The sequence below is a fragment of the Bemisia tabaci genome, chromosome 1 (assembly GCF_918797505.1).
Source record: "Bemisia tabaci chromosome 1, PGI_BMITA_v3".
Taxonomy (NCBI): Eukaryota; Metazoa; Arthropoda; class Insecta; order Hemiptera; family Aleyrodidae; genus Bemisia; species Bemisia tabaci.
This window is the reverse complement of record NC_092793.1, coordinates 87,169,521-87,196,596: the sequence shown is the minus strand read 5'-3', so window position 1 is coordinate 87,196,596 and position 27,076 is coordinate 87,169,521. Positions and strand designations below refer to the sequence as shown.

General features: G+C 39.4%; 1 protein-coding gene across 5 annotated transcripts in view; it reads right to left on the bottom strand.

Moving 5' to 3' along the window:
- Positions 1-10,195: 10,195 nt before the first annotated feature.
- The window catches only part of Gnpat (dihydroxyacetone phosphate acyltransferase), a 76,355-nt gene continuing 59,474 nt past the window's right edge, over positions 10,196-27,076 (bottom strand). For 4 of the 5 annotated variants that reach the window (XM_019045548.2, XM_019045547.2, XM_072306363.1 and 1 more), the window contains 3 exons: positions 22,519-22,688; positions 16,729-16,790; positions 10,196-10,422 (listed from right to left, as the gene is read on the bottom strand). In XM_019045548.2, the coding sequence (XP_018901093.2) occupies positions 10,328-10,422; positions 16,729-16,790; positions 22,519-22,688 (327 nt within the window). In that variant the 3' untranslated portion in view covers positions 10,196-10,327. Of the gene's footprint in view, positions 10,423-16,728; positions 16,791-22,518; positions 22,787-27,076 lie in introns of those variants that run through there. The other variant, XM_019045549.2, reaches the window with a different exon arrangement.

The following is a 27,076-nucleotide window of genomic DNA, read 5'->3' as shown; positions in this document are numbered from 1 at the left end:
TGTGGTTTGTGGCATTCTTCATCATTCAAAAAGGGAAATTTTTCGATGGGGAGGTTTTTATTGGTGGACCCCCCTGGGGGGCAACTTTTAAAATTCAAAAAGCAACCTCCATTTTTTTAGACATGGTTAGAAAGAACTTGAAAAGACAAGAAAAATGGCGCAAATAAACTCAAAATCGGTTCCTTCGTTCCAAAGTTACAGCCGATCAAAATTTTAAATTGACCACTTTTCAAAAAATCGCCGTAGAGCTCCAAATTATCAAAAAAACAAAAACAAAACAGGAATGAAAAGTTTGAAAAGTGCCTTTTAGAAAAAGGAAAAACAACCGACGTTGTCACAAGTCTGGATGGCATTGTTTCAAAATAAAATTGCGGAAAATTCAACGTGGCGGCAAATTTAAGGAAACGCGAAAAATGAAAATTCCAGAAACTGTTATCTTTCAAATACCCTCTTGTTTAAGGAAATCAAAGGTATCAACTTTTATTCCTTTATTTGGCCAAGTAAGAGCAATAATTTGTTGACTTTAAAGTTGTTAAGCAGGGCGCCTTATATCGTTGGAGTATGCGACATCACAGGATTAAGTGTGCTGTCAAAAAATGAAGCCAATGTGAAAAAGCGCTCCTCCCATGGGATGCTTTAGAAATGCTCAAGGTCCTCCTTTTCCTAAAAGGCACGTTTCAAACTTTGCATTCCTGGTTTGTTTTTGTTTTCTCGATAATTTGGAGCTCAATGGCGATTTTTTGAAAAGCGGTCAATTTAAAATTTTGATCGGTTGTAACTTGCGAAAGAGAGAACCGAATTTAAGTTTATTTGTGCCATTTCTCTTGTCTTTTTAAGTTCTTTCAACCATGTCTAAAAAAATGGGGGTTGCTATTTGAATTTTTAAAGTTGCCCCCCCTGGGGCCCCCCAGGGGGGTCCACCAAGAAAAACACCCCATCAAAAAATTTCCCCTTTTCGATGATGAAGAATGCCACAAACCGCGACCTTCTATCTTTTTTTGTTCAAAAATTATACCCACTTTTCAGTTACTTTACGGATACCCGGTATAAAACGTAAAAGGGCCGGAAGTTAGGCACTAAATATGTAATGTGCTTTCGGCAGTTTCACCCACTTGCAGCACTCAGGACCGAAAATCTCGACTCCTACTTCTGACTTTTTCAGGATGAGGATATTGCACGAAACAGGTTTACCGTGAACTTGGGGTATAATTTCCTACATCGTTTTGGTATAATTCAGTTATCAGCAATCCTAAAAGCATTGTCTTAATTTTACGGGAACAAAATTCCATTTATTTACAGAAGCAAGTTAGAAGGGCTCCTTTAGTCATGAATTGTTAATGGGGTTGTTGCATGGGTGAGGGATTTGAGAATAAAAAAAATGTAATCACAGAACTTTTTGCGATAAAAACGATGGTAACGTTCAAAAAGTCAAAAATCAAGTCCTTAAGCCCGATAAAGCCCATCAAAGTTCCATCAAATTCAATTTGAAAATAAACGATTTTCATCGGCTGCAGTACAGTTGGTCAAACTTCGCGGGAGACTCTCCTCGCCGCCATTACCCACATCTTGACCGCGTGTTTATCTAGTGGAGGACTGGAGGTTGGGTTAGGTTAAGTTCATCTCGAGCTCCGATTGGGTACGATGATGAGCGGACGCTGCCGGAGAAACCCGAGCAGGGCCGGCTGCTGCGCACCGCTCACAGAGACAAGAGACCCTCCACTAGTATCTTGGCCATGGTGGAAGCTTTTACTTTCAGGACTTCAGCGTTCTACTGTTGACTTACCTAGAGTACCTATATTGAGAGAGTATGACCACTGGGGTTACCACCTCCGATTGGCTCAGCCATCTTAGGCTAAATGGAGCCCTTAGGACCCAAAAATGGGGGACGCCATAAATTAATGTAATGCAAAATGACTTAAAATGTAGTTTTCTTTGCTTATCGTAACGAGAAATTTACTCAAATGCACTATTGCGACATCTTTACATAATTTTAAGGCTAATCGTGTGCAATTTTTGAGAAAAATTATCTTAGATGTAGTAGTCCAGTCAATCTAGCATTTTTCTGGGAAAATCTATGTATAGAAGGTTTTTTTGCGGAAACATGTTGCATTAGGCAACCAGAACAACATATCAAAAGTTTACCAAAATCGGCCGTCCGCTAAGGCCGCCATCTTGAAAAAAGGGGGGGCGGGGGGCCAAAATACGCCGCCGGCGACCGGTTTTTAGCTTTTATCTTGAAAAATATCGATGCCTACGGAAAAATGTCACTGAACCTTTTAAAAAGATCATAAAATTTCCTATTAGAAACACTATACATTTATCAAGTTGCGACTTCTGGTTCGTGAGATATGGCGGTAGTTTCCTGCGGCTAGGAAAGTCAAATCTTGCGAGAAATCACGTTTTTTCAACAAAATCTGTAATTATCTTAAAAACGGCGAGTCTGAGGCAAAAAAGTGTTCTCACCGGAATGAAAGAGCATGAAATTTCCATGCTAAAAATGCTTATGAATTCACTAGGGGGTCCGCCCCCGGAGCGCTATGCGGTCCGAACCAACGGCGGCTACTACGCGGTGAGGCTCGGCTTGGCCGCGCCATGCATTGTTGCGGTCCAAGATGAAACGGCTTCACTTTTTTGGTAGATTTACCGCGAGGGTAAGTCATATTATCCATTTAAATATGTGCTAATTTCCTTTCATCATGAACCCCCCCCCCCCTCCCCCTTTAGGTCATGCATGTTGTATAGTTAACAAATGTCAACGGTCGCGCTTGAAGATAATGTTATTATTTTATGCTTTCTTATTCAAATTAAATTTGTCAAACAACAAATCTTCTTTCTTCAAAGTAACTAAAAGGAAATGAATTAATACAAAATATAGAAATAGGAATAAGACAAGCATTTCTTCGTTTATTACCTTAAGCGGTGGAATCGTTTATTAATACCTATGTGTTGAAAAGCATGATGGTCTTGAAGGTTCAATTGTTTTTGATGGATACGAACAAAAAGCGCAACAGATTCTACAAAAAGCGTTGAAAGGTGACGACGTGATATCTTTAAGAAATGTCCTGCCTTAATTTTTTGTGAGGACACTCCTCTATCCGTGGCCCAGGACTTGCTTCTATCTATAATGAAAAGAATGAGGCGCGTTTGATTTGCTTGCTATCGAAACACTTTACTACAGGGAGTCAAGTTAAAGTATCTCAAGCAGAGGACGATGCGGATACTCTCATCGTAAATGAAGCTCTCAGTCTGCCGAGAGGAACGAAGAAACAAGTTGTTATCGTTGGTAGAGTACCTATATTGAGAGAGTATGGCCACTGGGCCCCATGGAGAGACTTTTAGGACCCAAAAATGGCGGTGCTTTGTTTTGGTTTTTGTGGATAGGAGGGGGGTCATTGGCAACTTTTGACGGTTTTCACCAACCGCACTTGCTGCCAACCTTACTACATCTAAGATAATTTTTCTCAAAAATTGCACACGATTAGCCTTAAAAATATGTAAAGAATCGCAATAGTGCATTTGGGTAAATTTCTCGTTACGATAAGCAAAGAAAACTACAATTTGAGTCATTTTGCATCACATTAATTTATGGAGTCCGCCATTTTTGCGTCCTAAGGGCTCCATTCAGCCTAAGATGGCTGAGCCAATCAGAGGTGGTAACACCGGTGGCCATACTCTCTCAATATAGGTACTCTAATCGTTGGTGAAGACCAGAGTTAAGAAATTTCATGAAAGATTATAAAAAGAAATTTCATAATGAAATTTCATGAAATTTCATGAAATTTCGTGAAATTTCATTTAACACGCAGAATTCAGGATTAAACCCTTGAAACTTATGAATCTCCTTAAGTTCATTTATAGGCACGTGGTAAACTGTGAAAGGGAACTTTAGAAATGCCCAGAAAGTTGAGTAAAACAGCAAAAACATAATTTTGAATTTTTTATCTTAAATTTTGGTTGAACACACAGCCGTACCGGTTGAACACCAAAATAAATTTTACGGATAAAGTAAGACGTTAGCTTTCATATTTGGAGCAAAACAAATTTCTTGACTATAAAGAATCCTACTACCCCCTAATAGTATATCGTTCTTTTTTGGTACAAAAGGGAGGGATCTTGAACTATCTTTGAAACAATTTAAATGATTTTTTCATTTGTCTCTGATTTTTTCAGAAATTAACAGTTTGAAATTTGAGGTTAGGGTCCCCGGTCCCCCTCCCCATGATGAGCCAGAACTGCCAGAAGAGAAAGAGTAGTAAGAGAAGACCAGAAGTGAAGAGCTGAGAGAAGACCGCGCTCCAACTGGTCTAATTGACGAATATTATTCTCTTTGAAAATAAAAACAAATTCTGTTAGAAAAAATAAGCATTTTTGACATTTTGTCGGTCGAAAGAAATTTCATTGGGAAAAAAGAAATTTCATGAAATTTCTTGTGAAATTTCATGAAATTTCATTCGATGAAATTTCTTTTAGCAACTCTGGTGAAGACATTGACCTCCTTGTTCTAATGATAGCTTTGACGCCTGCATCAAGCGACGTCCTATTACTCAAACCAGGTAAGGGCAAATATGCAGCCCAAATTTTTAGCTCAAATCAATTGCGAACATCGAATGTAAATTTGAAGAAGAGCATTCTGTTTATCCATGTCGTCAGTGGATGTGATACTACTTCAGCATTTCGTGGCAAGGGCAAAGGCAAATTTATTAAACTGTTGGAAAAATGTGGCGAAGTCTCTTGTATTGCTGAGAAATTTGATGAAACCGACTGCACTCAAGATGAGCTTTGTCAAGCGGGTGAGCAACTCGTTCTTTTGCTGTATGGTGCTGAAAAATCAGTTACTGCTTTGAACAAATGCAGATTTCAATGTTTTAATCGTGCTTTGGCAAGGCAAAAACTGAGGTGAAACTGCAAACGTTGCCATCCAACTTCAGATGCGTGCAAACAACACTTCTTACGTGTATATTATCAAGTTCAACTCTGGAGAGGAAGAAAACGGAATCCCAAAGAATGGGGGTGGAAATCTTCGGAACTCAGGCTTCTCCTTGTGCCTATGCTCAACCCGCCTGACCCCCCCCCCCCCCCCCCAAGAACTTTTACAAATCATCTCATGTACATGTTCGAAAGGCTGTAGTAACCGCTGCTCTTGTAAGAGAGCTGGTCTACCATGCAGTGACATTTGTCTACATTGTTCCGGCTTGGGATGCAGCAATCAAGCAGAAACACTGATCGAAGAGGAAGCAGAGGATGAATTTAAACTCCCTCTTTCTATATTTTGTATTAATTCATTTCCTTTTAGTTACTTTGAAAAAAGAAGATTTGTTGTTCGACAAATTTAATTTGAATAAGAAAGCATAAAATAATAACATTATCTTCAAGCGCGACCGTTGACATTTGTTAACTATACAACATGCATGACCTAAAGGGGGAGGGGGGGGGGGGTTCATGATGAAAGGAAATTAGCACATATTTAAATGGATAATATGACTTACCCTCGCGGTAAATCTACCAAAAAAGTGAAGCCGTTTCATCTTGGACCGCAACAATGCATGGCGCGGCCAAGCCGAGCCTCACCGCGTAGTAGCCGCCGTTGGTTCGGACCGCATAGCGCTCCGGGGGCGGACCCCCTAGTGAATTCATAAGCATTTTTAGCATGGAAATTTCATGCTCTTTCATTCCGGTGAGAACACTTTTTTGCCTCAGACTCGCCGTTTTTAAGATAATTACAGATTTTGTTGAAAAAACGTGATTTCTCGCAAGATTTGACTTTCCTAGCCGCAGGAAACTACCGCCATATCTCACGAACCAGAAGTCGCAACTTGATAAATGTATAGTGTTTCTAATAGGAAATTTTATGATCTTTTTAAAAGGTTCAGTGACATTTTTCCGTAGCATCGATATTTTTCAAGATAAAAGCTAAAAACCGGTCGCCGGCGGCGTATTTTGGCCCCCCGCCCCCCCTTTTTTCAAGATGGCGGCCTTAGCGGACGGCCGATTTTGGTAAACTTTTGATATGTTGTTCTGGTTGCCTAATGCAACATGTTTCCGCAAAAAAACCTTCTATATATGGATTTTCCCAGATGACCCTTATTTAGAGCTAAATTGACTGGACTAGTAAGGTTGGCAGCCTGTGCGGTTGGTGATAACCGTCAAAAGTTGGCAATGACCCCCCTCCCATCCACAAAAACCAAAACAAAGCACCGCCATGTCCTAAGCCTCTCCATGGGGCCCAGTGGCCATACTCTCTCAATATAGGTACTCTAGACTTACCTAGAGTACCTGTATAGGGAGAGTAGCGACAGATCTGAAACTCCGAAAGTCCATCAGGCCTTCACCGATGCCTCCGCGAATAAAGTTAGGGCTCAAAATGGCAGCCAACCTATGAATTTCGAATGTCCAGAGCGATTTACAAATACAGTTGTTACAAACCGTCGTTTAGAAAGCATGTATTTGGCTTACTTTTTGCATTTTACTTATTTTTGCGAAAGAACGCTCATTTATGTACATTCTTAGCCATCTTGGTTAGAATTGAAATCTGTAGGCTGGCAGTGAAATTTTGTGTGTTAGAAGTTGCTCAGAAGGGTGGCTGCACTTTTGGGCCCTAAGCCCTCCATGAACCGATCTGTCGCTACCAACGAACTACACCTCTAGAATGGCTGACCAGTGTTAGAGACCCGGAACGTTTTGAAGTTGATATAGGTTAGGTTTACTTGGGCTCACATAGCAGGCTGCCATCTAAACCCATGTCAGACGCTGCCCACATTTTGCCGAATATTGTTGAATAAAGTGATAGCAATGAAAAGATTGCTGAACAATCGCACCTCGAAAGGTTTTCTTTACTCAAAAAATAGGAACTTTGAAAGAAAACCTCAAAAAAATGAAAGTTTACAAAGGTTGAAATTTTCACAAGTAATCCTTATGGGCAAGACGCAGCAGAAATGGAGATTGAGGTTAGCTAAACTTGGGCTCCCACCCCCCTCCTGCCTTCAAAAACCGGCCCATGCGCGTTACGCAGGTTTGCTATCTCGCGGCCATTCTAGAGGTGTAGTTCGTTGGTCGCTACTCTCCCTATACAGGTACTCTAGACTTACCTACATGGTTGATGTTCAACAACGTGTTGGCAGTTTCGTTTTGCAGACAAGCCGAAAATGACCGACGTTTGGGAAAGTTGTTTGGCTCATGACGTCATCCGAAGCTCATCATCGACCATGCATGTAAGTCAACAGCCGAAACTAGGGTGATGACTGTTGCTCCCTAATAATTGTCCATGAGGAATTGTTGAAACCCCTAAAGTAAAAGCTTCCACCTGTCGCTAGGAGACCAGTGGAGGGTCTCTTGTCTTAGAGTACCTATATTAAGAGAGTATGGCCACTGGGTCCCATGGAGAGGCTTTGGTCCGAAAAATGGCGGTGCTTTGTTTTGGTTTTTGTGGATGGGAGGGGGGTCATTGCCAACTTTTGACGGATATCACCAACCGCACTGGCTGCCAACCTTACTACATCCAAGATAATTTTTCTCGAAAATTGCACACGATTAGCCTTAAAAATATGTAACGAGGTCGCAATAGTGCATTTTGGTAAATTTCTCGTTACGATAAGCAAAGACAACTACATTTTGAGTCATTTTGCATTACATTAACACTTATGGCGTCCGCCATTTTTGGGTCCTAAGGGCTCCATTCAGCCTAAGATGGCTGAGCCAATCAGAGGTGGTAACTCAAGTGGCCATACTCTCTTAATAAAGATACTCAGTCTTGTCTCTGACAGCTCACCGCCGAACGGCTCCTCCGCTCCGTGAAGAAAACGGGAAAGGAGCGATTTTCAACTCACTTTCCGACCCAGAAATCATCGTGAAGAGCCAAAAATCCAGTCTGTAATTGATTCATCTTATCTTCAGGTATCCATCAAGATAAAAAAAAATGAGTTAAATCGGAAAACTCGATTTTTCCTGATTTTTTAAAAAACTCACATTAGCATGCAGTTTAGATAGCAAAAACCCGTGGCTGTGCGTTGTAACGTCTGAGTCACGTGATTTCGAGGCGCGGGAAGGAACCCCGTTTCAAATCGTTTCTCAACTTTCGAAGCTTTTTCTCCATGTTCCGATCATCGGAAAATTTTTAAAACAAATACCTTAACGATCAGCACACCACCAACTTTTAGAAACTGAATTAAAAAATAGTGTATTTCCTTCGGAAAATACACTAAAATGCATGCAACAACCTCATCGATCCCTTTCATTCCTTGTTACTTTTTTCCCTTCAGTAATGATAATCAATTAATTCTTATTTCCCTAAAAATTTCATGAAAAATCGCGCTGTTCTTACAATCGGAAAGACCCTATTCTTTAGAAATGAGAAACGTTTAAAACGTTCTTTTTTGTTCATTAGCAAAGCAGCGGCCATTTGAAGTTTAAACTTAGGAATCCGTTTGAAAAAAAAAATGTGGATAGGCACCTCGAAATGAATTCATAACCGATAAAAATAATGAAAAGGAAAAATCATATGAAATTTTCAAGTCTAGAGGGGGGAGGGGGCTGCCAACTCACGCTTAACTCCGTAGCGATTTACCCTATTTTCTTTCTAAAACTTATCCCAGCTACTAAGTATTCCTGGTCCGTGTCTGCTTTGACATTCATTTCAATTACTTACTCAGAAATTAAGAACCTATCAGGGTGGATTTTACGCTTCTTGGGGGAGAATGGAAGGCCCTGGGGCCCCCCTCTTCACTCCCTGCATCTCCCCGATGAACGAGGAACAATTCCTTATCTCATATTTGAAATTTCCTACCTAGGAAACCTATTGGCATCTGTTTCATACGGCGTATGAAGCTACTCATGGTCATTTTTCTACCTCAAAGCCCATTGTGGCCGCCATATTGGATTTTGGGCCCTCTCTTAGGCTGGATGACCTTTCAAAGTGAAATTTGAGTTCTACGACCAAAATTACCTGTGAAAAGACATATTCTCGGGGTATTAGGGAAATTCAAAATTTTTCAACCCCCTGCACGGTGCGCTTGTAGTCACGTATTAACAACTTTTAATGTACATTAAATATTCAATTTGGAGGTTGTAGTGGGGACCTCCCTGATGGGTTTTTGGGCAATTTTGAAATTGGTTATCGGAGGTCTCGGAAAAATAATCGCATTTATGTGGTTTTTCAGGGTTAAAATAGCAAAATTGGCCATGGGGCGACAAATTAAACCCCCTCTCTCACATCCTTGCCTCGACCAATCTGAATTTTTAGTATGTTTTCACCTGGTATAAGATGTGACTTTCCTGAAATTTTAATGCCCGTCCAAAAATTTTTGCCTCCGCAGCAGTGTTGCCAAGGTGCGGACTCCAAAATATCGAATTATATGATAAAATGAAGGTTTCGAGGTGTGATTTCCATTCAAAATCAAAAATTCAAATCGCAGGTTGCATTAGGGTACTCCTTGATGGGTTTTTGGCCAATTTCGAAATAGAGTGTTGGAGCTTTTCGAAAAAAAATTGAATTTTTAAGGTCTTTTAAGGGTAAAATAGCAAACTGGGCATGGGACGACAATTTAAACCTCTTCTCCCTCATACTAGCCGAGATCGATCTGAATTTTTAGTATTTTTTCACCTGGTATAACATGTATTTTTACTGAATTTTCATGCCCGTACAAAATTTTTTGCCCTCACGGCAGCATTGCCAAGTTGCTGACTCCAAAATATCTAATGTGATGATAAAATGAAGGTTTCAAGGTGTAATTTCCTCCAAAATTGTATGAGAAATGTGCAATCTGAGAGTTTTCGATTAGAGAAGGCATATTTGAACAATTTAGAGTTGCGGTGTTGCCAGGTTTACGATTCAAAATTTGTTAAAATGATTCCAATTGCCTTGCAATCTCAAGCGCTCGATTTTTATTTCATTCAGAATCGGTCATTATAATTCTTCTGTACTCTCTATATTTAGGTGCCATAAAAATTATGCCAGTGTGTGTGTCAATATTATTTTATTTTCCAAAGCGCAATTTTCCTTGTTTGGAAGTTGACTTAATTAAGAAACTTAGATTAAACCAATCTCTCATAACATGAATCAATTTTTATGCTTATGAAGTAAAATTATTAACACCCATCCCCCACTCAACACTTTTATTTCCGCTCGTGTATGGTATCTTATGGACACTCGAGGAGCTGTGGGGAGCAACAGGATCCTTGTAAATAAATCAAACATCCTACATGGGTTTCACAACTACTTCTATTATCTTTTCTTCATTATTTTGTAGAATACTTAGATGGTTATCAATTACAGCAAATTAGCACTTCATTATGCACTCCAATAATACTTTTGCTGCATTCTAACAATCTGCCATTATAATTTTGCTTGTTTCCCTGTGAAAGTCATTAGACGCTTGACATTTGCTCTGGCATCATTGCACTTCTCTACAGGCCGGATGATAAGACCCTCTGAAAAAAAGAGAGAAATAAAATTTACTGAGTGATGAGGATTTGTTCCGGAGGAGTAATTGAGTCACTACAATATGCTGACCCTTAATCTTGCTGATCAGGAGCTGCTTTCAGTGGTACCATGAAGAAGATGTTTTTTCTTGAATTAAAGTTAGCAAAACGCACTACTGTAGCACAAACATGCACCGAAAACCCAATCTACTTCTTGGTGTATCAGAGGCGTAGGGTGTACAAACCTTTAACTAAATGCGATCAACTTTTTTGCGATTCAATGCATTATTGAAAATGCAGCAAAAATAAACGATTGGTTTCCTAGTTGTTCATATGAAATGGGATTCTTTGAAGAAAGACTGGAAAATTTGCAAAATTTTTACACTTGCAGGTTCAAAACTTGTCCAATGAAGTAATTTTTTTCCCCCCTTTTCTTTGTGAGTGGTACTGCGGCAAGGTATCCCTCGAAAAACCCAATATTGAAATTTTTGGAATTTCAATACCCCGAAATATTTAATAAGCTGAAGTTTCTCCGAACATGAATAATCGAGGATACTCCACGAATAACAGCCTCGAACTGGAAAGCGCGTTATGAGTTTTGTATTTGAAGCACTACGCCGACTGTGCTTTGCAGGCCCACCGTTTTTAGGTGACCCAACCCTACTGTTGGAGGATGCCAAGTTAATATTGCGATACATTTCCGGTTTTCACAGAAGTATTCTTAATTGAAAAATTGGCCAATGTGCGCGGCGCGAACCGGCGCCGCGCACCAGCATGTGAGGGGCTTCGCCCCCTCCGCTTGGCGGTGTGGTGCGGATACTGCAAAAAAACTTTCTCACTGAAGCTGGCGCTCCGCCCCGGCCTTGTCGGAGGTCGCAAAGTTAACATGAAGGCACGGCTTTAACACAAATTCTTTAATGAGTCAATTAGGTCATTTTTTTTATTGTGTCATTCGAAAGTAGTAAGTGACCGAAGCTTACAGATTTTTTCCTAATTTTTTTTGATGACTGCAAACGGGAGAAAAGTTTAATTGAAAGTGCCAAAAATTAGGGTGGCCTAAAACGGCGTTTGAACCGCGCGCTCGTAGGTTTCTAATGTACACGTCACGATCAATATGGCGGCAGAATGCGTGGTGGAAGAATGCACGGCATCGTCGCGTTGGCGGCGTTTTTGTTGGTTAATTGGAGGTTACATGGGTTACTTTGTTTTAGATTTATACCCATTGTTCTCAATTCTTTAAGCTTTTCAATCAGAATGATATACAGATTTATATAGGATATGAAACATTCACGCAGAACTTACTTAACCTCAAAGGAGAAATCGTGATGTCAACGACGGCAGCATGGCGGTGGTAAAGTTGGCTTCGTCGCCGCCATCTTCCCGTCTATGACGCGTAGATTCGAAGATTCACCGCGGTCGGTTCAAACATGTTTTCGAGTACCCCTAAAAAAGAAGCGTTAAATATCCGCGGAGACAATATTTCGTGAAATTTTAAGGTGCGCATCGTTCTTCTCATACCAAAAACTGCAAGACTCGACTATTTGCAGGCAAATCCCTCCCGAGCGTAACTGACTCGTTGAACTAGGTACTGACCTATTTTTAATTGGCATAACTAATACCAAATGAAATTAATATTTAAAAAAATGAGTTTTGTGACTTATTTGGACCAAGAATTATGATGCAGGATTTATTGAGTCAGTAAAATTTTATGGTAATATAGAGATTCGAACACATGTCACTATAGCGAAGAGACGAGTGTCTTAGCCGTTGGGCCACGGAGCCTACGAATCTTTGTAAACGAAATTGGCAATATATGAGGTTCTCCGCCTGGGACCTCTACCCGCATGAATAATGATTCACCACCCACCCGCCGGAGGCGCAGCGTCGCGCCAGAGTCTCACAACATCAACTTGTCATAATTTTGTCACTAACCTCACTTGCTAGTTGCAATTTGGTAAATAAAATAGTTGATTCATGCTTCCTGTACTCGATGTAATCAATGAATCAATCATGTTCGAACAGTATCATTCTTATTATTGATGTACACGGAGTGATTTTGGAGAAAGCACATTTGAAATCCTAGGTTTCACCTGACTCAAAGCGATTGCTGCTTATTATCTCATTTATTAACTCATTATTTAACTCATTTATCGGAGAATTCACCATTTGCTATTGGCCCCTCTTCAATTATGAGATTAGTCTAAAGATCTTTTAGGATCTTAAATTAATGACCCAAGTGGTGCTTTGTGCCAACTTTCACACAATTAAACGCCTTTTTACAAAATCTACAACCCTTTTCAGTGAACTCCTTGTGTGATCTAAGTGCTCTCACTATATGACGCGTAACCCTTCAATTTTGAGTTTAGTCCAAAGATCTTTTCGGAACTTAAATCAGTGACCCAGGTGGTGTGTTTGATGCCCACTTTTAAAGAATTAAAGGCATTTTACAAAATGTACAGTCCTTCAAAATGAGCTTTCCGTGTGATTTTGCTAAGAATCAATTTTGGTCCCTAGCCCCCCCAAATTTTAGCGTACCCCAAAATCGTTGTATGTGCATAAGGAGACCATAGATATGGTCTTCTCTACAAATTGAGAATGAAATTGAACGTATATATTCTAAGATATGGCTGTACACATATTTGGAGGGATGCCTGACGGACGGACACACATTTTTTCAAGTATTGTTATTTTGACTCCAGGGACCTTAAAACTTCTAGCAATATTGAAATTTCAATTTTTTTTTTTTCCTTCTCGAAGGATGACAATACTTCCTCAACCCTAGGGGAGCAAGGAAGTAAAAAATCAGTTTATAGTCCGCTCTTGCGCCTAACAATCCTTTTCGTTGAAATCAGAAAGTAAACCGAATTTTTAAAGCGCAAAATGAACGAGCAGCCACTGTCAGCTATACTCTCAAACCGAAAACAACGAAATCGAATGATGGACGCATGAAAGACCTTCACGCGTATGGGCTGTTATTCCACCCATTGCTCAAGAGGCCTGACTTAACTCGAGAAAAAAGGATTTTTGACCTCCAGCCGTTACCTAACAATGCTCTACCTATATCACAGTATAGTCCAGGGTACGGAAAATCCGAAAAATCTATGGGGGCAATGACGACCTAGACGCGTTTAGGCCGTTATGGTGCAGGGACCTCAATGGGTCTGTTGCACTCGGGAAAGATTTGGAGAGTAAGGTGCTTTTCCAAAATAATTTTTTCACAGGAAAACCGTTGATGTGGTTGAAAACACTCTAAGTTCGATATTTAAGCTGCAGAAGCCAAATAAAGTTTAAAGTTCAAACGGAGGCCTCTCATTGGTGACATTGGTCGGCGTACGTCGCAACTTGTTTGCTTTTTCCCGCTGTTTCGATGCACCTGTGTTTCCCCACATGTATAGAATATAAGGTCATTCTTCTAACTAAATTGTAAGTCAATTTGTAACTTATATCACCAAATTTTCTTGCAGTTATCAGTCCCTCATATCCTTTAATTTACAACTGCTTCAACGGATGTTATAAAATCACATCAGATTAAAACTGAAAACATCTAAGGAAGTCCCAAAAGTATGTTTATGTGCTCCTTTACGGGTATTTGCTGTTCAAGTTAATGCTGTTTACCCGTTTTTGTTCAAACATATCATCGCATGTAGAACCAGGTTTGTATCCGTTACTTGACTCCGAATGAAGACTTATTGTTCCAGTATTTCAGTATATTTGCAGTATGAGTGAGGTTATTTTGATCCTTATCCTGCTTACTGCAACAGCTACCTTTCATTGGATGTTTTGGAAATATGATGGGAACTGACTCAACTATTTACCCTCGATATCATGATTGTGTAGTTTTTGTATATACCTTTGCATAATTAGTTATATGTAATGATCAAAATATAGTACATTCATCCAAACAGGCACTGGATGAAACGGAAGGGGTAACTCCTCAACCAGGCAGGTGATCAAGGACCACCAACAGTTCATAGCTGGTGCTTGGATGGTGTAGAATCTTACCTAATATAAAATTGATGATATTTACAAATAATTTACTTGTGAGCAGACAGATTTGAACAAGTAAAAATGTTCAAATGAGATTACATTGATCCCTCAGCTAGTCAGCTAGCGCACCTGACACATTTTATGCAAAAAAAGTAGAATCTATGGATCTCGTATCCAAAATGATAGATCTAGAAAGCTACAACATGCTACGGCAGATAGCCTCTGGTAATAAGGAAACTAATACTACATTATATGAGAGTTTTACCATGAAAGTAGTACTTATATGTATCCCAGATAAGATTGCAAATATAACCTCACCTTCAAGGACATGCTGCGATACATCAGAAATAATTAAATCATCTCATGCGATTTGTAAGTTCTAGGGATGTTTTTATCAACTAGACAGTATGAAGAGCTCATATTATAGCAAGAAAATCTAATGAATACGGCCTCCAACAGTTTGAAATTTCCCGCCAAAAATTTATGAACTTTAAGGAGCTTCTTTGGGGTGTTTGGGGGGTCAAAAAATTCAGAGAAAAATTAATTAAGCTCAGAATGATGCACACTATTGGGAAATTGATTTTTAAAAAAAATAGGCGGAATAGACCTATTGTTGCTTTTGTGCTTGAAAATAATGCAAGTCGAAAAACCGGCACTCCGCTTCGCTCCGCGCCGGTTTTTGGGGGACGCGCGCGTCTTTTCAGCGTCGTCTGCACATCTAGTTTTTCTTCTTTTTAAGTTTCCCGTGCATCCACCGCGGGAAGGAAGTGTATTTCCCGAGGTGGGATTTTTGTAGTCATTAAATCGTACGTCTGTGAGTCATTGTGTAATGGATAGTCTTTTTTCAGATATTTCCTTTCCTTAGGCCGCTGTGCGACGAATAGTTCGTCGAAAAACTTTCTTCACCTAACCCACTGTGCGATGCGCAGTTTGTCCAAAATCTTCCTTCCCATGAACCACTGAGCGACGAAAAGCTTGTTCAAAAACTTCTTCCCCCTGACCCACTGTGCGACGAAAATTTTGTCCAAAAGCTTCCTCCCCTGACCTACTGTGCGACGAAAATTTTGTCCAAAAACTTCCTCCCCCTGACCCACTGTGCGACGAAAATTGTATCCAAAAACTTCCTCCCCCTGACCCACTGTGCGATGAAAACTTTGTCCAAAAACTTCCTCCTCCTGACCCTTTGTGCTACGAAAATTTTGTCCAAAAACTTCCTCCCCTGACCCACTGTGCAGCCCTGCTCCGGCCGGCTCCCCTCATGCCGCGCAACCCCCGCCTAAACTTTCAAAGCTCGCCATTTTTAAACGGCCCGGTCGATTTAGCTCAAATTCGATACCAAACCAGTCCTAGGAGAGAACTACCACTCATAAAAATTTCAGCTCAAAATATTCATTTTCGCTCGAGTTATCGAAGGGACAAGATTTGACCTCCCCCCACTTTCGAGCCCCACCCCTCAAAATCTATTGCCTCAAATTTCAATTTTTTTTTTGCAGAATAGTAGTTCTAATGAGTCTCTACTAAATGCAAAAAAATTGGTCTAAATATCTTTCAACGTAAGAAAGATATAACTACTCAAAAATCGAAAAATCTTAAAAAGGCGGAAATACATACATACATACAGTTAGTTAGTTAGTTAATATAATTTTAAGACATTCAGCGACTCAGGCTATTAACGTCTTTACAGATAATTTTGAAAATAGGAATATAAACGAAAATTTAGATTTTTAAAGTAAGAGAGGTGAAGAGTTTTAGAATTTTGGTGGTAATATTAGGTTCATCGCATGTAAGAGGGTTTGTATTTCTGTTGATTGTAGGGGAGTAGATCTGTGATTGGAGATATCGGAGGGAAGAGCAGTCCAAAAGTATGTGTTTGATGGTTAGAGGTGATGAATTGCAGAAGTGGCAGATGGGTTGGTTTTCTTTAGATATGATATGATTGTGAGTGAAAAAAGTGTGACCTATCCTGAGACGCGCAATTTGGACTTCACATGATCTTGATTTGTGGTTAGATGTTCTTGGATATGGCATGGGGGCTCTACGGAGACGATTCTGTTCACTTGTGCTCCATTCTTGTTCCCACGATTTTGTGATAAGTTCGCACATAGCTTTTTTAGCATCTTGCTGAGTGAATGGATGGTGAGTGATTACATACATATATACGTACATACATATATATATACACATGAATTTGAATGGCATATATTTTCGTGATCTACGACCCTTGATCGCTGCTCTCCACAAGGTCTCGGGTCTGCGTCCGACATCATGGGAGAATGCAATACTGTATTTTCTTCAGAAAATACACTAATTATTAACACCAAAGTTTACCTAATTGGCTGATGATGTTCAAGAGAGTGGTCCTGGCTACTTTGTACCTCACAAATCCATTCCTGTGAAAAAATAAATAAATGAATGGTATAGCTTGAAAACTTTGGTGAGAGACAAAGTACTGATTATCAATGGGGCTGCCAGACAATTAAAATTATTGTAAAATTCCAAATCAGAAGGGGTTTCCCATTTCAAAATGCAGGGTTTACATCAGCATTTTGAAATTATTCAACCAGAAAGTGCAGAAAATATTTACCTGAATCGACACCAACAACTCAAAAATCGGCCCATCTGTGTCCGAAATACTAACCCTTAAGTAACGGTGGGGGATGTAGCCCCTCTTAGAAAAATGTTAATTCCCCAAATTGACATAGAAGCTCGAAAATAACAAAGGATATCTCCGGGTAAGGGCACTAAAATGCCACTCCTCATGGATTTTGAATTAATGGTCTAAACCCTTTTAGGAGGTCCTAAAACATGGGTTTGGGCAATTTTTACCTCCTGACCCCAACCACCCCTCCTCCAGCCCCGAAAAACCCATTTTTCGGGGAATTCCGGGGTATTTTCACGTTTTATTTCATATCTCACGCGTTTTTCTATAAAAATTCACCAAAATTTCACTAAATACACATCAGACCAATCAGATTCTTGGATAAAAGAATCAAATTTATCGCACCATTTTCAGACGCCTTAAAAAATTCGTAAAAATTGTAAATTTCCAATTATTTCCAGATTTTAGCGATTTTAAAAAAAAATGAGAACATACATTTTTTGTTTTTGCCTTAAAATTTAGGTAATATACTCAGTTGTTCCCCAAAAAAAATTCAAGCCTCCACGCATGGTGGCTCCCACCTAAAAAATGGTTTTTTCGGCGCCAAAACGGTCAAAATGGCTAATTTGGCAACGGTTTACTTGCACGCTATCAAGAAAAAAACGATTAAATCACTAATTTTGGTTCCAATGTTTCAAGAAGCATGCCATAGTATCGTCAGAAAAGGTTTCAAGTCAATCGAGTCCTTGCGCCCCACGTTAAGTACCGGTTTTTGGCGCCAAAATGGTCAACATTGCTATCTCAGAAGAGGTTACTCGCGTAGGGTAGCCCTTATTTTTGACTTTACGGAAATTTAGAGTGCGGAACCCTGCAAATGGTTCCATGTGATGGGAAAATATCAGGGAAAAAATGAAAATGGGAAGAAAATATTTTGAAACGCGCCTAAAAAAGCCTAAGTAGCGAGCAGCGTGCGAGCGTGGCGCGCGAACACGCGTTTTTCCGTCATTTCGCGAATTTTTTCCCTCCCTTTAAAATGTTGCTACGGCTTTGGAATTTCTGGAAGTAACACACCTCTTAGAGTACTTTACGAGAAAAATAATGAAATTTATCTCGCCAAATTGAAAATGCCTTTTCTTCCCCTTTCAAAGAGGCCAAATCGTGCGATTTTCATCACATGGAACCATTTGCAGGGTTCCGCACTCTAAATTTCCGTAAAGTCAAAAATAAGGGCTACCCTACGCGAGTAACCTCTTCTGAGATAGCAATGTTGACCATTTTGGCGCCAAAAACCGGTACTTAACGTGGGGCGCAAGGACTCGATTGACTTGAAACCTTTTCTGACGATACTATGGCATGCTTCTTGAAACATTGGAACCAAAATTAGTGATTTAATTGTTTTTATCTTGATAGCGTGCAAGTAAACCGTTGCCAAATTATCCATTTTGACCGTTTTGGCGCCGAAAAAACCATTTTTTAGGTGGGAGCCACCATGCGTAGAGGCTTGAATTTTTTTGGGGGAACAACTGAGTATATTACCTAAATTTTAAGGCAAAAACAAAAAATGTATGTTCTCATTTTTTTTTAAAATCGCTAAAATCTGGAAATAATTGGAAATTTACAATTTTTACGAATTTTTTAAGGCGTCTGAAAATGGTGCGATAAATTTGATTCTTTTATCCAAGAATCTGATTGGTCTGATGTGTATTTGGTGAAATTTTGGTGAATTTTCATAGAAAAACGCGTGAGATATGAAATAAAACGTGAAAATACCCCGGAATTCCCCGAAAAATGGGTTTTTCGGGGCTGGAGGGGGGGTGGTTGGGGTCAGGAGGTAAAAATTGCCCAAACCCATGTTTTAGGACCTCCTAAAAGGGTTTAGACCATTAATTCAAAATCCGTGAGGAGGGGCATTTTGGTGCCTTTACCCAGGGATACCCGCATGGGTAATCGACCAGGAGGCATCCGGATTTGAAGGTCTCGTTTTCCCCAGAGACACTCCCAATGCGGTAAAGGGGGGACTCAACCCACACTGGTCGAATGTACAAGCTGAAGGGTCCGCCTGTGCTCCACCAAAGAAGCCTCTGGGGACGACAGGATCCTCAAATTCGGATTCCTTTCCGTCGATTACCAATGCATACATCCTTTGTTCGAGCCTCTTCGTCAATTTAGGGAACTTACATTTTGTAAAGGGAGGTTTTATCCTCCACCTTCCGGAGTCAGTATTTCGAATAAGGATGGGCCGATTTTGGGCATAGTGGTGCTGATTTACGTTAAAATTTTCCATACTTTCCGATTCCGAATAAACAATTTCAAAATTTTGACGTGAACTCCAACTCCAACTTCAGAAGTGAGGACCCCCCTATTATTCTCCAAAGGGGGGCCGGGGGGGGGGGGCTCTGGGACCATGCAATTTGGATGCCTCAGGGTCCATTCCCTAATCGTCCCCGGGGTTCAACATCAATCTGGCTCTACAAAAGGGTAATCTTGGAAAATCAATATATGGAAGGTTGCCTTGTGGCGTCACGTTGCAATAGGCTACGAGAACACAGATCAAAAGTTTACCAAAATCGGTTGTCCGCGAAAGCCGCCATGTTGAAATAAGGGGGACAGGAGAGGGGCCAAAATACGCCGCCACACACTACTTCTAATATGCCAAAAAACTTTGTTTTTAACTTATTTATATTATCTGATATCTTAATCTGGTAATCTTATCTCTTGATCTAGTAATCTTATCTCTAATCAATTTTTTTTGCATTCAATGAATTTTTCAGTTTTGAAACTAGAACAAAAATTTTAGAATACTAACTGTAAACAGAACCCCCCAGAGACTAACCCCTGTACCTTATCTTCAGTTTATAAAGCCAAAATATTTTCTTTTAACAAAGAAATTTAAAAAAAAAATCAATTATCTTTCATACAACCATAAAGGATACGTAAGGGCGGGGGGATTTCATAGTGACTATAAAGACAGGCATTGCGCCCCACAGCAGATTTCGTGGAAAAGAGAGATATCGTGCAAAATGCGACTTTCCTCGCCACTGAAAACTACGGCGATATCTCATAGACCAGTGGTCACAATTCAATGAATGCACAGTGTTTCTAACAGGAAATGTTGTGTTCATTAAAAAGAGTTCTATGATATTTTTCCGTAGGATTAATTGTTTTCGAGATGTAAGCGAAAAACCGAGCGCCGGCGGCGTATTTTGGCCCCTCCCCCTTAATGCAAGATGGCGGCCTTCGCGGACAACTGATTTCGGTAGACTTATGATATGTGTTCTCGTAGCCTAGTGCAACATGACTCCGCAAAGAAACCTTCTGTATGTCGATTTCCCCCAAAAATGCTGATTTGACAAGACAAGGACTTCGTCCGAGCTGAAATGACAGAGAGAACAGCTTAATGTAGTAAGTCTGGTTACACCCTGTGAAAAAAGTTAAATAGGAATAGGCAGTTTCGACTGACTTTTCTTGGTTTTGAGTCATCATTGAAAACAATGGCGAGAGAATCAAGCTTACTGATAAATCAATCTTCCTCATTATGATTGATGACTTTCATATTCATCAGATGCTTTACCAAAGTATTAATTATCTAGAACAACGGCTTCTCTGGAAACTCGCTGGATTTTCATCAGGTAAGGTCTAATAGGATTTTCAAGACGTAAACTTCGTCTTCCGGGGTGCGAAATTGGAAAAAACTTACGTTAGAACATCGTAATTGCGACTTCAACTCACAGGTTTTTGATAATACCTAGGTTATGTTAGGTTAGAATTCTGAGTATAGGTGCAGAAATGGAAAGTTCCACTTAGGGGTGTTCAAACGAATTCTTGCCGGAACGCTATCGATATCGTCTCTTATTGAAACTGGCGCAGTGCCGACAGTAGCGATGATATCGACAACAGCCGGCCTTATCGGATTTTTGAGAGCTCGCACTCAATGCATTGTTGCCCCGTGTGTCGGTTTATCAGATTGCCTGGCGCGGCGGCGCGTAAAATAGATGTACAAATGGCAACAGCTTATTTTCGCCAGCTCCGAAAACTCTGATCGCTATCGACAAGAGTGCTCCTATCGTAACTTTTTCTTAACGGAACTGTTTCGGTCGCTTACCAACAACCGATTGAACAGCCCTAGTTCCACTGGCCCAACAGGTGGAATTTCGAAGAATTCTCATACGATTAGTTAGATTAGGTTAGGTTAGGTTAGGTTAGGTTAGGTTACCTTATTTAGTATTAGGTTGGGTTAGATTTTTGAAGGTAATTGCAGAACAGTGACCAAAATGGCGGAGTCCACTCCGTGAAGTGCCGCGAACGAGTGCTACAGAATTGCGGCACTTTCTGAGAATAATTTTTTATTGATCCTCATTTTTTGACAAAAACAGTGTTTCGCACTCACCCCACTCTTTTTAAGTGTCTGGCGATGGTTTTGTCGTTATTTCTACTAAAATGTAGCGAAAAGAACCGAAGCCGCTGTTCTAGATATTTACCAAAAAAGTTTCGAATGACCGTTCTGCATTGTCTGCAATAGTAAAGTAACGACCATGAAGTATACCACTGACCAGAGCACAAGATAAGGTAACAGCACCAGTACCCGGAATGGTACCAGTATCCAGAACGTCGCTCAGTTTTTCGTAAAAAATAAGCGGTAGGTACATCAGTGCAAAAAGGGCATCAGGTTTTCACAAATTACACTTAGAGGGCGCCACCTTGCAATAAGTGTGATGGTCGTGCGCTCCTTCTATTATCTGTACCATGCTTCTATAGTGACGTATTCACAGAGCGGTTCGTTCTGTGAATACGTGTAAAAATGTAAATAAAAAATGTAATGCGCGGTACAAAGGTGACTCTTCTTTTATAAAAAAAATTTTAAATACCGCTACCAACATGTTTAAAAATTTTTTTTCTTTGAACTAGAGGAAACCATGCTAAAAACTATTCAACTGAAACTGTGCTTCGTAAAAGGTGACTTAATTACGAGGGCGGCAAATATAACAAACATGACCCCACACAATTGGCTGGACCTCTAGTTGGTGAACGTCACTGGGGATGGAATCCTTGTTTAGCGAACTTGGCAAAGCCTCACCCTCACATTCCCTGCTCATGACAGATGAAAGGCAATGGCAGGCCTCTTAAAGAGGGACCAAGTGGACTCAAATTTGTAAATTTATCTTGCATTATGCCAGTGGACAGGTTATCTTGACGAAAAAGTAAAGAGTGGGCGAAATTCGGCACTCTGGAGCATTCTCCCAAAAGAGCTAGCCAGTTCGTTAGAAGGCACCACTTAGGATGCCGTGGAAACTGTTAGTAGGATAATGAACAGCATATTTGCTGCAATAGCAACAAAAACAGCATAGGTAGCACAGAAGAAAAGTACTCCGACAAATTTTTAATGCGCGGAAAATGAATTTAATTGGATAATTTTATCTTACATTTCAGGTTTAATTCCTGAAAAATGGAACGAAGCCAAACAAAAAAAAAAACGAGTTTTCGCTGAAGAAATTGTAAAGACGTGAAAAATGACGACTTACATCTTAGACATAAGCAGCAAACCCATGTTTTGCAAAGACTTCAAACATGACTGAATGAGTTCAATCGAGAGAGAATACGGATGGAGAAGATTTCCTCTCACCAACTCAGCTTCAATCTCAGCTTGGGCTTTTTTCACAATTGTCCCCTGACTCTGCCAGTCACTGCAAACCTTATGAAATATGCAACCCATCAGTGAAGTGTTTTACAAGAGTGAGAGGAGTAGGTAGTACAGACAAAGCTGGTAAACGAGAGGAGAGTACTACCTACCTATAACATTCGAAAACAGCAAATTAGGTATAATAAGTATTTCATGATGGAGCAATATTCAAGGTGCGAATTTAAGTATTCTGACTCTGAGACATACGTTCCCTTCAGAATGTCACGTTAAACTCATTTCACACAACGAAAATAACTAATATTAACTCCGAACTATAGTAAATACGTTTATCTATACTACAAGCTCTCAAGCCTTCTAAATTTTCATTTCTAGTATCGCTTAGTTCTAGCTTTCTACCGAGCCGATTTTCATGATTTTTGAGGCATTCGATGGGTGATTGTCCTTAAATGAGCGCGCTCTATTCAGATTTTGGGAATATGACCCAGGTTTTTATATGTTAGGTAGTAAAGTTGCGAATTCTCCTATTTAGTTCAATCTCCCTCTGGCTTCCCATTGAATCAAAAAGCATCGAATACGATTTGCTTGATGAAAAATTATTTCAACCTTCCTGCCGAGACTAAAACAAAACGAGTAGGTAGAACGAAGCGTTTCGTTGCTTTTAAATGGTCTGTAGCAAAGGAGCATACCTTAGATTCACGTACTTATAGCCTACAGCGGTTCCCGTTCGTCCATTTCAAAATCAAATTATACAAGGAGACATAGAAACAAACCAAAATTCAACATCTCTCAGTTCATTCAATTTCCTGCCAAGTTTGAAATTTTTTCTTCATTCTTCATTGGCGGGAATTTCAAATTTTACTTATTGCCCCCTACTTCTCTTAGCTCCCCAGTTTATCTTAAAATAGAAAACTCGGGTCAAATTTCTAGAATTTGAATAGAGCAGGCTCATCTATGGACTATCATCTATTGAAAGCCGCAAAAATCATTGGAATTGGCTCGATAAAACGCTAGAACGAACTGTGACAAAAAATTAAAATTCACATTGTTTTAATGGGAGAATTCGCAACTTTTACTACGTAACACATAAAAACCTGAGTGATATTCCCAAAATCTGAATAGAGCAGGCTCATTTAAGGACAATCACCTGTCGAATACCGCAAAAATCATGAAGATCGGCTCGGTGGAATGCTAGAACTAAGCGTTACCAGGAATGAAAATTTAGGAGGTTTAAGAGCTTATAGTATAAATGATCTTTAAAGTCACACCTCGTCCAGAGGTTCATTCACCTCAACCGCAAATTAAGTAAATTTTCGTCCATTTTTTATTTTTTAAAATTTTAATTCAACAGCTACTCTGAGAATATTTGAAATGGCAGGATTTTTACAAGATATATATAGATTCATGATATTTACTGCTAGCTGAGAAACGTCTCAAAAGGTATAGATAGTTAGCCTTCATCTATAGATTTGAGGGGAAAACTTGCATTTCAATAAGATCTTCATTTATACCCCTTTGAAAGACAAAGATGACAGAGATAGCCAAATAACTGAGCATACTTAATTTGAAATTTTATATTTTTCCTACCTGAAGCTTTTTGATCGTTTTACGATCAAGATCAGAGGCAGGATGTCAAAAAATACAACTAGACATTAGCAAACGCACAAAGTAATACACAACATAGTTTAAGAGAGACGACTACAACTATGAAGGGAATTCATGGTTTCAATTGTAAGCTGTTTTATAAGTACAGTAGAGTGAAAGTTACATGCTATCTACAAGCGTGAGTAAAATTACATGATGCTAGAGATGTTCTATTCATCTGATTGTTTCAACTTCGTATAAATCAAGCTTTTTCTGCATATTTTGCATGGACTATCAATCACTATCCTTATTTCGTTGCTGAGCATCATGTAATTTCACTCACGCTTGTAAATAGCATGTAAAAATAAATTTTATAGAAATTAATAATGACATTTTTGATAGATGGTGCACCCGTTGGAGGGATAGCCCTACTGATGTCTAGTGCAAGCGCCTCATTCCGAATCTGGAGGTGTGGCTTGATAGGAAACACGGGTATCCTGACTTTTTTCTGACACAGTTCTTTACCGGTCATGGGGCTTTTGGATCATACTTGCATAGATTTAAGTTAGTTGGTAGTGATCTTTGTAAATTTTGTACAGTAGTCCGTGACACACCAGAACACACCTTTTTTGAATGCGCTAGATCATAGATGATAAATTAAAAGTTGAATGTGAATTGAAGGTTAACTTAACTCCTGCGACTATAGTGAATGAAATGATTAAAAGTAGGAATAAATGGAGATGTATTAACGAATATGTGAAGAAAATTCTGACTGTCAAAAGAGATATTTACAGCAATAATAATAAAGGACCTTTAGTACTAGCGGTGGCTAACAACACCCCCCCGGCCGACGATATACCTTCGGGTGATTCCGGCACGTCTCAGAGTACTGATACCTAGTTGTGTATTAAGTTGCAGTTAAGTCTTAATAATAAGAATGACATGTAAATAATAAGTCTTGTAAAGTGTATGATAACTATGTATTTTTCTGAGATAATAAAAAAAAAAATCTACAAGCGAGAGTGAAATTACATGATGCTCAGCAACGAAATAAGGATAGTGATTGATAGTCCATGCAAAATATGCAGAAAAAGCTTGATTTATACGAAATTGTAACAATCAGATGAATAGAACATCTCTAGCATCATGTAATTTTACTCACGCTTGTAGATAGCATGTGACTTTCACTGTGCTATATGATAGCTTATAATTGTAACCATGAATTCCGTTCATAGTTGTAGTCGCTTCTCTTAAAGTAAGTAGTGTAGGTGTTACTTTGTGTGTTTGCTAATGATAAGTTACAAAATTATACAAATTCATACAAATAATAATACAAAATAAATACAAATAATATTCATGCAAAGTTACTGATTTCCAGCTCTGATGATTGTTGTGAAACGATCACAGCAGATGTGAGTTCAGGTTAAAGAGAGTGTTTCAATTATGCGCAGTTATTTCGCTATCCTTATCGTCTTTGTTGACTCCCTAACTGCTAACCTCACAATGATTAGTCCCTTTGAAAAACAAGAATAAAACTGCAAAAATCCCGAAAAACTTTCAGATTTAAAGGGGTAAAGAATCCGGCCATAGTCTGAAACTTAGTGAGCCAAATGGACCAATAGACAAGGTACGAATTTAAGCATTCTAATACATGTTTCCTGACCAGAATTTCACGTAGAACACGATTCGCGCAACGAAAATTACCGAGATCAACTCCTAACAAAGATATTAACGTTTATATTTCACATTGGTTACGAGGAGTTTGAACTGCCCGCTCACAAGAAACTCAAAGCTCTACGTGAGTCAAATCGTGCACTACAACGGTTTCAGCAAGCTCCTCAATCAAACGATGTTCATTTCCCACCATGTGCTGTTCAAACCATAAACAACTTGCAATAGCTGAGCTAAAGCGTCAAGATTAAGGTTGCCAGATTTTTATATCGCAGAGACTGTCATGATAACGTTTAGCGCGCGATGTGAGTCACGTAGAGCATTGAGTTTTCATGAGCGGGTGGTTTGAATTCACGCCTCAAGAATCATTAAATATCTTCATAACGAGTTGATTTCGGTAATTTTCGTTGTGCGCATCGTGTTTTACGTGAAATTTTGGTTATGAAACGTGTATCAGAATGCTGAAAATCGTGCCTTGTCTACTGGTCCATTGTCTCATTACTTCTAAAAGGAAATGAAAAAGTATACTTCACTGTGAATCGAATGTAGGCCCCTTTATTCATGAGTGATGCAACAGTCATGACGTGTAAGTATGTTTAGCCCTTGGACACGTCAGTGATTCTTCAAAATTTAGCTGAGTCAAATAAAAAGGCTTCTGCAAGGGCTTTTCAAACACAATGTCGCAATTGTTGCATCACTCATTTAAGCTGGAGACTATTCTCAAGAAAAATACTGGAATTCAGCCAGTGGGTTGAGTATTTTTTTCATAGTGTTTTGAAAGCATATATGTATACGACCTGAATCGAAAAATATTGGACTTTGTGCGATAAAATATTTCTTATGGTTTTGGAGCACATAAAAGGCTCAGATCAATCCATACCTATTATTTTTTTAGTTTTCATAAAAATTCCAACAGGTGAAGGAAGGGGGCCGTTCCTGTAAGGGCTAAACATACTTACACGTCATGACTGTTGCATCACTCATAAATGAAGGAACCTACATTCGATTTACATTAAAGTATAATTTTAAGGTTAGTCATGAGGAAAACAGCCGATGCTAAAGTATCCATGCGATGGAGCCCTATTAAATGTGGTAGAAGTGAAATCCTCATGTCCTCGACCTTGATCCTTTGTAAGTTCTTCTGGAATCAGCCACAGTGTAAGCGAGAATCTATTAAGTGAAAGGTG